Raw genomic sequence first — 12,139 nt, forward strand, 5'->3', positions numbered from 1 at the left:
CTAGGAGTGATATAATAATAATAGTCAGTTACTGAGCTCCTGTTATATACTAGGTACTACACTGAGAATTTTACATACATTATTTAATTTGTACAACCCAACAACAAATGTTATTTCCATTTTGTTGGTGAAGAAATTAAAATTTAGAAAGAGGGCACACAGCATCCTATCCTAGTGATACGTGTTATTTTCTGCGAAACTCTTACCCCTCCTCCAGGTCTTAAAGAAAAGGTAGTGTCATCTTGTAAACTTATATTTCACAAATATAAACTAGGGTATGAGAAACAGAAGGGATATGAGAAATACATTATTTTCCTTGTAGAAAAAAAGTTACTAGCTAGTATCTATTTCAATATTAAATTCAGTAATTAGTTTAATACCACCTAAGGTATTTGTGTTGATATACTTACTGTTGTTTTTAACAATCATTTTCAAGCTGTAAAAAAGGGCTCCTATGACATGGTGTCGACTCTGATCAAACACAACACTAGCCTAGACCAGCCCTGTGTCAAGCGATGGTCAGCAATGCATGAAGCAGCCAAGCAAGGCCGAAAAGATATCGTAGCTCTGCTGCTGAAACATGGAGGCAATGTCCACCTGAGAGATGGATTTGGAGTCACACCACTAGGCGTCGCTGCCGAGTATGGTCACTGTGACGTGTTAGAACATCTAATCCACAAAGGTATGTGAAAAGGAGTTACACTTCCTGACTTTTGTCCTCCTTTTCTCCATTCATCACTCTTCCTCACCTGAATGTAACTAGGGGAGCTCCTCTTCCTCTGCTGAATGGAACTTGGCATCAGGTTTTCCCACCTGGTCCCTCAGTAGACCCTTATTCTACAACTCAGCTAAGCCCTGTACATTGTGACCTACGAATTTACAAGCCCAGTCCTGATTGCTCTCGAGAGAGAGTTCAATCTGCACATAGATGGCCCATCAGGGCCTCATGCTCATCTTCTCCTTAACTGAATTCCTCCTGTTTTTCTACTCTTCTGATGTAATAATTTCTCTCAACAGGATTGAAAGATTGTGTTTATCTCTAATTCCTCCATCACCTGCTTTCCTAAATCCAATCAGTTGCAAATTCTTGCAGCGTTTCTCTTGTCCTCTCGTTGCAATCCATCTGCCATCCTGATCAGGTCCCTCAATCCTCCCTGGACCAGTGCAAATAGTTTCTAACCATTTTCTGGGTTTCTAGTCTCCCATCAGAGAATCACAGTACATACTGCAACTTGGCTTCTCTCCCTATAGGGCAGCTACAATAGTGTCAACTATCCAAAAAACAATCCCTATTGCATCATCTGAAATTGTTTTACCACGTTTATCCCTCACTGTTCCCATCTTGTATCCTACACTCCAGTCAAAATATGCTAGCAGTATTCCCAAACATACCTTGCCTTCCCTCCCTCTGGGTTTGGGTCAGGTCCTTGCCTTTATCTCTTCAGCACAATTCAAAGTCAATCTCTTGAGACACCTCCTCCCTAAATCCTTTCCTAATTCTTCCCAACAGATTGTGACACTGCCCTTTCTTAAACCCTCCAGGTGTTTTATACAACTACAGAACCATGAGTTAAGGAGACCTGACTCCTAAACTGGTTGAGCCACTGCTCACTGTGAGACCCTAGCCTTCTTCCTTAAATATCTGGTCCTCAGCGTCCTCATCTGCAAATGAACTCTAGCACCGCATGATCCCCAGTGATTCCCTGTGGGAAAAAGACTAACATTTTTGAGGTGTCCCAATACAACCACGTTTAATTTTCAAATAAGCCCTGTGAAGTAAGCTGTATTAATCATTCACAGATGTGGAGATGGAGGTGCACGGAAGTAAACGGCTTGCCCCCAGCTCTCACCATAAGCAGCAGAGCCACAGTCCCCTACATCATGTCTCCTTGTCTTAATGTCAATGTCACTGGAATATCATACAGTTTGTGCTGTCTGATATTTTGTTTCATTTCCCCTCTAAGCTCCTTAGAGTAGTCACACTTATTCTTCTTAGGGTCACATACACTGATTGCACATAGAGGGCAATAAAGTATTTGTTAATATTTTATTAACTGTAAGTATTTGTTAAGTTAAAATAGAGGGGGCTGGGCACCATGGCTCATGCCTGTAATCCCAGCATTTTGGAAGGCCAAGGTGGGTAGATTACTTAAGGCCTAGAGTTCAAGACCAGCCTGGCCAACATGGCGAAACCCTGTGGTGGCACATGCCTGCAATCCCAGCTACTCAGGAGACTGAGGCAGAAGAACTGCTTAAACCCAGGAGGCGGAGGCTGCAGTGAGCTGAGATCACACCACCGCACTCCAGCCTGGTCGACAGAGTGAGATTCCGTCAAAAATAAATAAATAAATAAATAAATAAATAAATAAATAAATAAAATAAAAAACTACTGTCTTTAAATTAAAAAGTCTAACGAGCCTTTTTCAGAAGAATTTGCCTATCATGAAAATTGACTTAGTTTCTCTCATGATTTTTGGCCCAAAGATTTTCTAATAAAACAAACCATACTGCATGCATAACTGTTTATTGAAAATATAGAAAACATGGAGGCCCTTAATTCTATACTTTTTAAGTACTAACCAGAAAGGAACACAACAGGTTTTGTGGGGGTTTTTTGTTTGTTTGTTTCTTTGTTTTTGAGATGGAGTCTCACTCTGTTGCCCATTCTGGAGTGCGGTGGAGTGATCTCGGCTCATCACAACCTCCACCTTCCAGGTTCAAATGATTCTCCTGCTTCAGCCTCCTGGGTAGCTGGGACTACAGGTGCACGCCACCATGCCCAGCTAATTTTTGTATTTTTAGTATAGAGACAGGGTTTCACCATGTTGGCCAGGCTGATCTCGAACTCCTGACCTCATGATCCGCCTGCCTCAGCCTCCAGTGCTGGGATTACAGGTGTGAGCCACCGTGCCCAGCCCCACAACAGGCTGTTTTTAAGGGGATTGTTTAAACAATACCATCCAGTTATCATTATGCCACATGTTTTCTACTGCCAGGTAGTGATGTGCTTGCTTTGGCGGATGATGGGGCGTCAGTGCTGTTTGAGGCAGCAGGAGGTGGCAATCCCGACTGCATTTCCCTCCTGCTGGAATATGGAGGAAGCGGAAATGTACCTAACCGAGCAGGACATCTTCCTATACACCGAGCTGCCTATGAGGGGCATTATCTGTGAGTGATAAATTATAGGGTAATTATTTGAGTTAAAAATGCTAATTTTTATATACAGTATAATCATAAGTCTATATGTAATACCTTTCAAAATCCAAGGAGAAATAGGCATAATCTTCAGGTTTTGATGCTCCAAATTTAGATATTTAGAACTTATTTAATTTTCCTCCTTTTGATATTCTTGTACTTCCAAAAAAGAATTTATAGTACTTTTATAATGAAAAGAAATTTTCTTTTAGAAGGAATTAAGGCATAAGTGAGAATTCTGCACAAGCCACTCAAGAGTGCCTGTTTACAAATGTATTTAACAAAAGGCTACAGAGTTTCTAAAAATTTTGCCCTTGACAAAGGATTAAAATTTGTAGCAATACTATCAGTGTTATTCCAGTTATTTCCTAACATCTCCAGGATATTATAGTATAATGTCAAATGTATTCTTGAATAGAAAACTTTCATTATAAGTTTATAATTTTTTATTCCATACGAATGGTTGAATAGATTCTTAAATCACAAAATGTACATAATTAACACATTGGTAGAAGTCTAGATCCCTATATTAAACCACCCACCACGAGAAGATGGTTTTAGGCAATTAAATATATTTCATAAGCTCAAAAACTTTGAAGTAATTGGGCTTTATAGTTTTCAGTGGGCCATTGGCTAAGTGGCCAGTGACGCATAATTGATGCTAAGTGACATGTTGTTAGAGTTTACCTGGATTTACTCCCAGTGTTCATAAATTCACAACAGTAGACGCAAGAGATCAGGTTCTCCTTGCCTGTGACTCTCATACATGTCTAGCTGGTTAGTCAAGTGTGAAACTCACAACTATATCACATGTACTTAGAAACATAAACTGTGGCTGGTTATCTCAATTGGACTGATGCAAGGTTGATGGAATACTAAAGACTCTTCTTTTGGCTAATAATTCAATTGCAAGTTATATGGAAGCAGACAGAGTGTTCATGGTCAATATTAAAAACTAGATTGCGTAGGAATCAGTGAAAGAGGAATAATTCATGAGAATTGGAAAAGGCCCAAATTCTCGTCCTGCTCTGCGTCTAACTGTGTGACCTTGGACAATCTTTTTGCCTCTCTAGACTTCAGATTGTTCTTCTGTTAAATGAAGCAGTTGGACTGAATGACATCCAGGGTCACTTCCTATGACCCCATGATCCTAATGGTCAAGATTATGAAGCATTCCTCTATGGCATTAGAAAGGCTTACTTTTCTCCTATATTTTTTAAAATAGTATTGGTTGCCTGTAAATATTATATTGTTCAGAGGAGAATTGGAAGATGGGGAGTGTTCTTGAGGAACCACAATTCTAGGAAAAAACGTATAAGATGCAGTTTCCCAGGAATATTTAGAACAAAAAGCTAAATCAAAACTGAGCTACATTAAACTAAATAGTTGTACCTCGGCAGACAAAGGTTAAATGTTTCAGTATAAAGTTATCTAGAGAAAATAAGGGAAACTATACAACTTGCATTCACTTATCTAGTGAGAACAGTAGTTCATTTAATTTCTTGTTTTGTTTATGGCAAGTAGATATTTGACTTTTTTCTTTTAGTGCACTGAAATATCTTATCCCAGTAACATCTAAAAATGCAATTCGGAAAAGTGGGCTAACACCAATTCACTCAGCAGCAGATGGACAAAATGCACAGTGTCTAGAACTGCTCATTGAAAATGGTTTTGATGTCAACACTCTACTTGCTGACCACATTTCCCAGAGCTATGACGATGAGAGGAAGACTGCGCTGTATTTTGCCGTTTCTAATAATGATGTTCATTGCACAGAAGTCCTTCTGGCTGCAGGTGCAGACCCAAACTTAGATCCCCTCAACTGTCTACTTGTGGCAGTGAGGGCCAATAATTATGAAATTGTCAGGCTGCTTCTCTCCCATGGAGCTAATGTCAATTGTTATTTTATGCATGTGAATGACACTCGTTTCCCCAGTGTCATTCAATATGCCCTAAACGACGAGGTAATGCTGAGGCTATTGCTGAATAATGGCTATCAAGTGGAGATGTGCTTTGACTGCATGCATGGTGACATCTTTGGAAATTCATTTGTGTGGTCAGAGATACAGGAAGAGGTGCTGCCAGGATGGACATCTTGTGTAATAAAAGATAACCCGGTGAGTTATGCCTTTTCTGCTTTATATTGAGTCATCATCCTAATTTAATACATGTTCATTCAATCAGGGATGTTACAAGAAAAGAAAAATAAACTAATTTTTCTATTTTTCTTGTTTTTTCAATTTTTGTTTGCAATGATACAGGGATATAAGCATAAATCTAGCCCCCCAACCTCTCCCCCAAAAATATGTTGTTTGTTTTTTCTTGACTTGAAAATTGAATGTAGAAGAATGTGAAAATGTATGTAATTAGTCACTTCTGCCTGTTTGGTGGAATATTGGGGCCAGATGGAAAGAAGCATGACTTCTCCATGCTTTGCTGACTACAATCACATCAGAGCCAGGCAAGTCTTCAGGGCTGATGGTTTCACAGAGAGAAGCAAACAATTTATTTTTAATTTTTGTTCATTACAAGGAGAGATCTTTTATTTTCTGTAGTAAAACAGAGTAATTTTTCCATAACACAATTGAGTGTTTATGTATATGGCATATTAAAAATACTACTAAATTAAATTTTATCAATTCTCTCAGTTCTGTGAGTTTATTACAGTTCCTTGGATGAAGCACTTGGTAGGCAGAGTTACTCGTGTACTAATAGATTACATGGATTATGTTCCTCTGTGTGCTAAACTGAAGTCTGCACTAGAAGTACAGAGAGAATGGCCAGAAATCCGCCAAATACTAGGTAAAAACCAAAAGTTTTGCCTACAATTTTTAAATTAAGAACTTATATGGGGGAAATTTCTTAATGTCTTCTTTGATACTTTTCCTATGCTACTCTACTGTATTTCCAGAATTATCTGGGTTTTAAAATCATCCTTAACACTTCCTCTGTTGTAAGATACATATTTTCATTTTTCTTTATATTTTCCAGCTTTGTAATTGTATAATGAGTAATACTACAGCTATATTAACGTTCTGATTAAATTCATTTTAAAAATTAACTTCTATAATATCATACAATACGTAGACTGCAAGCTCCATGTGGGCAGAGATCTACTTTGTTTCTTGTTATATTTGCAAGGCTTAGCATAGTGCCTAGTAAGTAGTACATTTCAATAAATATGGAGTAAATGAATGAACAGCAGGGATTAGAATTACTCTTTTTGACATGCTTTCTCTGGGGTCTTTATTGACAAAGTCCTACCATCAAAGGTTAGTATTTGTAGACAGGCCATTTTGTCTTTTCTAGGTGAAAGTTTACCATGAAGATGAATAATACAAGTTTCAATGAATGTACATTTTTAAATAATGCAAATACAAATAAAAACCAGAAAAATATCATAGATATGAGATGCTTTCACTTTCAAAATATAAGTTTGGAAAAATAAACTTTCAAAACCTAGTTGGACATCAATTTCATGAAGCCTAAAGAAGCATTATAGAATTTTATATGACATTTAAATAATTTGACATTTTTAATGTACCTGAATCAGCCTTCCCCTGGAATTAGTTCTATAATAGAAGAGACTTTGCAGCAACTAAAACAGGAGTCTTGGAGAATCTGATGAGTAATATAGTATTGTTAGCCCAGAAATTGAGCTCTGGGGTCAGATAGACCTAGAATGAAATGAAATTCTGGCCTTGCCTAGGAGTAGGATTGCTAGATTATAAAATGCATATGTAATTCAGGACTGATGTTTTCATGATAAAAAGCAACAATTTATTGTTACCATTTTTGCTTCTCTAAGTGGAGGAGGATTTTTTATTTCCTATAAAAAGACCAAGATAGCCATCCTAGTTGTGTGACTTTGAGCAAATTACTTATTCTTCTTATGCCTAGGTTTTCCCATTGCAAAGTAGATGTAAGATAGTATTAACCTCATAAAGTTGTTGTGGGAATCTAAAGAAATAATGCATATAAGGTGGTAGTGTCTAGAATACTTAAATTACTTAATAAATTTATTTAGTTTTAAAACTAAAGTATTAACATTTTTATGTTTTCACTACATGGTAAGTTTATGTGAGGTATCTGAAATGTATATGTACAGTGTGCTATGAAATATTGTAGAGTTAAGTATTATCACGCTTATTTTTTACAAATAAAAAGCTAAGCCTAAGGGAAATTACAAAACAGTCTAGACCCTATGCATTCTTGAAAACCACTTCTCTAAGTTCCCTTCCTGGACTTAAGCCCGCATTGAGAGTAAAATCAAAAATCGAGCAGGACAGAAACAAGAAAGGACCCACAAAAAAGTTGGGGTGGCAAACAGAGCCAGGAAACCTCAGAGATCTAACCACCATATTTTGGGTCATTGCAAGAAAATAATAGAATAAGAAGCTCTGCAAAGTTAGAAGAGCTATCTGGAATCAAGCATCCTTCTAAAAATTCAAGAAAACTAAATGCAAATAAAAATGAGCAACAGAGAGGGTGCGGTGGCTCACACCTGTAATCTCAGCACTTTGGGAGGCCGAGGCGAGCGGATCACGAGGTCAGGAGATCGAGACCATCCTGGCTAACAAGGTGAAACCCCGTCTCTACTAAAAATACAAAAAATTAGCCGGGCGTGTTGGCGGGCGCCTGTAATCCCAGCTACTCAGGAGGCTGAGGCAGGAGAATGGCATGAACCCGGGAGGCGGAGCTTGCAGTGAGCCGAGATCGCCCTACTGCACTCCAGCCTGGGGGACAGAGCGAGACTCCATCTCAAAAAAAAAAAATAATAATAATAATAGAAAGAAGAACAGAATAATATCCCCACGGGCAATGAATACATAACTTAAAAAATGCAATCTCAGAACAATCAAAATTCAAACCTTCTATTTCAAAAATGAGCTAAAAAGCATGAGGAAAATAATATCAGATATGAAAGAACAACATGAGTCAAAATTTGAAAAATTCAGAAATCAGGTAACAACTGAGGAAAGATTTAGGAATAAAAATTAGAAAAAATTAATGTCAAATGTGAAGACTGAACTAGAATGAAAACAAGAACTAGCAACACAGTTGACAATACATTGAGAGATATAAAAGAGGATATGGAAGAAAAATTTTAAATCAAATATAAACGAAGAAATAGATAAAAGAATTTTAAAATATATATATATTTGTTTATTTCAACAGGTTTTGGGGGAACGGGTCGTGTTGGTTATATGGATAAGTTGTTTGGCGGTGATTTCTGAGATTTTGGTGCACCCATCACCTAAGCAGTGTACACTGTACCCAATGTGTACTCTTTTATCCCTGACCCACCCTTCCCCCTGAGTCCTCAAAGTCCATTGTATCATTCTTATGCCTTTGCATCCTTGTAGCTTAGATAAAAGGATTTGAAAGACAGCTAAAAACATTGATGACAGACAATGAATACTCAATATATGGATAATAGGATTCCTTGAAAAGGAAAACCAAATCAAGGGAACATAAGAAATACAAAAAACTACGTTTCAAGAAAAACTTGTAATAAAAAAGAAAGATTTGAAACTATAATACATAAAATACTATATCCTTTGGGCACATAGGCAAAAAGAACAAGTGACTTATAAGAGAAAAAAAGATTATTATTAAACTTTTCATCAACAATACTTTATGCCAAAAGACAATGGAGTAACATATTTAAGACTCTCCTTGGAAGGAAAATGTGAGGCAAGGATGCTTACACAGCAAAATTGACTTCCAATGATCAATGTAGGCAAACTGTTGTCAGCATGCAAGAACTCAGGAAATATTGTTCCTCTTGCTGACGTCCGAAGGATCCACTAAGAAATGGCCTTTAGACAACCCAAAATGATTAGCGAGATATCACCATGAGGACTAGTATTAAACAAGGCTAACACTAAACAGAATGCCAAGACTAAGTGAGAGTTAAAAGGGAGAAGATGTAATACGTAATGGTTATATGCTCTGATAAAATAGATACGGCACAATTATTTATTTTTGAATATTAGTAAATAGATAAAATAAATAATATTTAATAATTAAAATACATATTTTTAAATATCTTAAAATATTGATGGTGATATAATATTAATATTGTTATGCTGAGGATGAGAGATATATTCAGTAAATGAGTAATTAAGGAATATTCCAATTCCATTACTCTTTGTATCCTTGAAACCAAGGATTGTCAGTGTGGCAGAAAGAAAATACAGATGTAATAGAGAAGAGATTAAAGAAAAATCCTGTAGTCCTGAATTTGAATTAGAAATAACAATATAAACTCATAAGCTATTTTATCTTGAAAGCATCTGTGTGCATGTGGATTATGCTGAGTGTGTGTGTGCGTGCACGCGCGCGCACGTGCGTCTGTCTGTTTACAGATAAGTCTTAGAAATAATGATAAACCCAGTAGCAATGAGCATTCCTATGACCCAGATTTTGGCCTGGAAATGCCATTTCCTAACAAAAGAAACCAGGGTTTTTGCTGGAGGTTGTTTTGTTTTGTTTTTGAGAAATGGATGATTGTATCTGGGGAAGGAAATGAATAAGATGAACCTGGAACATCTGGTCATACCAGAAAGCAAAGAAACTCTGAAAGACTACATGATTCATGACAAAAGAATTGAGGGGCTAACTTGAAGAGGCTCCAACTGGCCAAAGATGGGACAATTTAAGTTTCAAAAAGGGTAATGATTTCAATGAATTGAAACCAATCTATTTAAATATACGATTGGTGGGTTTTTTTCTTTTTTTTTCCTTCAACTTGTATTTTAAGTTTAAGTGCACATGTGCAGAATGTGCAGGTTTGTTACACAGGTAAACATTTATCATGGTGGTTTGCTGCACAGATCATCCCATCACCTAGGTATTAAGTCCAGCATCCATTAGCTATTCTTTCTGATGCTCAGACTCCCCCAGCCACCCCGCCGACAGGCCCCACCCAGTATGTGTTGTTCCCCTCCATGTGTCCGTGTGTTCTCATCATTCAGCTCCCACATATAAGTGAGAACATGCAGTGTTTGGTTTTCTGTTCCTGCATTAGTTTGCTGAGGATAATGGTTTCCAACTCCATCCATGTCCCTGCAAAGGACATGATCTCATTCCTTTTTATAGCTGCACAGTATTCCATGGTGCACATGTATCAAACTTTCTTTATCCAGTCTATCCTTGATGGGCATTTAGGTTGATTCCATGTCTTTGCTATTGCAAATAGGGCTGCAATGAATATACATGTGCATGTATCTTTACAATAGGATGATTTATTAAATATACAATTTTTAAAAATACTGGTCAGCTCCAGAATATGATAGAAAATCAACTCATTATCTTAAAAACTGATAAAAGAAAGACTTAAGCATTTATTCTGCTTTACATATATATATATATATATATAAACTGTGCCATTAGTAACTAAAGAGTAGATAAGTAAAAGCATTCCTTTATAAAAGTATTCTAAATAATTTAAAAAGATATAATTAGTTATCACCATTATATAGCCTCCAATAAATTAATGGATGTAGTCAATGAGCATCAACAGCTGCTAATATGTAGCCCCCAAAGAATGAACACAGAACCTGATATAGTTTTGCCCCAGAGATCAAACCCGAGCCTGATCAAGTCTCTGTATCCAGTTATCAATTTGCAAGAAATAGAGGAGACAGTGGGACATGGAACTGCACCACGGAAATGCAATCAGCAAAGTTCAGGCTGTGGGAAACTAAAGGGCATTTGGGTTCTTCAAAGATTAGTTGAAAAGACAAAAAGGGGATGGAGAGAATAACATGCAGATTAGAAAAGACTTAAAGGACATAGCAAAAATTTTAAAAATATACTGTCAATACTATAGTGCAGGGATAGTGCACTTAGATGATGAAACTCTAAAGAAAGTGATTACCATTCAGAATAGTAGTTATTTATGGTAGGAGAAAGAAATAAAGAAGGATGGATTGTAGAAGAATTTCTTTGGTCTCTGGCAAAGTTCTATTTCCTATAGACCTAGGAGGTGATTATAGATGTTCAACTAATAATTACTTACATAACTTATGAAACTATACATGTGTACTTTCTTTCTCTATTTTATTTTGCAATAAAAAGCTTAAAACCGTCTCTTTTTTAGCTTGGAGATTGCAAGACAGAGAAAAATGGTGCGGCTTAGATAAGTTAATTTCTCAAGGTAATAGACATAGAAAATAACAAAGTGAAGATTTGAACCCTTGTTTGTCTTACTTGAAAACACAGACTCTACAATACCATTATACTTCCTGTCATAGAAAGAACAGACTTTGCTTTTAAATGGAAATTAATTGCTCACTTTTTTTTTTTTTTTTTTTTTTTTTTGCAAAATACTTACTAATTCTGATGACTTTAGAAAGACAATCCAAGTAAGAATAAGGCCAGGAAGTTTTTTTTATTGTTTCCATCATACTTTACTGCAACTAGAGTCGAAGCCAGTTGATTGCTATGAGTGTGATTAACCACTGGATGTCAGGAGTCCTCCAGCTATCTGTAAGGCAGCGTATTGGTTAGGGGAAAAAAAAAAAAAATTGTATATTTTTTTAGATTTTTGTTTTGCTTATTTTGGTAATGTTGCATCAATAATTTTTGAGAATATTGCTTTTAATTTTAAACGATAAATTGTTTATATCATCAAATGTAATAGAGATGTGATCATGTTTATTATTGCACTGAATGACAGTTAATATTTATCGAATGGTTACAATGTACCAAGCACTTTTCTAATACTTTACATGATTTGTTTAATCTTCAAACGACCCTATGAGATAAGTACTGTTGTTATCCTTATTTCACAGATGAGAATACCAAACTCACAGACATTAAGCGATTTGCCCAAGGTCACACAAATATTAAGGGGCAGAGCTAGGAGTTTAATCCAAGCTGACCAGGTCCAGAGCGCACATCTAAGCCTGAATGCTATGCTGCTCCTTCATTCGTT

At 36.6% G+C, this 12,139-nt stretch overlaps 1 protein-coding gene across 2 annotated transcripts in view; it reads left to right on the top strand.

Moving 5' to 3' along the window:
* ASB15 (ankyrin repeat and SOCS box containing 15) overlaps positions 1 to 12,139 on the top strand; it is a 37,721-nt gene that overhangs the window by 22,335 nt on the left and 3,247 nt on the right. For both annotated transcript variants that reach the window (XM_057302754.1, XM_034964904.3), the window contains 4 exons: positions 437 to 682; positions 2,997 to 3,168; positions 4,742 to 5,312; positions 5,844 to 5,997. In XM_057302754.1, the coding sequence (XP_057158737.1) occupies positions 437 to 682; positions 2,997 to 3,168; positions 4,742 to 5,312; positions 5,844 to 5,997 (1,143 nt within the window). The remainder of the gene's footprint in view (positions 1 to 436; positions 683 to 2,996; positions 3,169 to 4,741; positions 5,313 to 5,843; positions 5,998 to 12,139) is intronic.

Source organism: Pan paniscus, chromosome 6, assembly GCF_029289425.2.
Source record: "Pan paniscus chromosome 6, NHGRI_mPanPan1-v2.0_pri, whole genome shotgun sequence".
NCBI lineage: Eukaryota > Metazoa > Chordata > Mammalia > Primates > Hominidae > Pan > Pan paniscus.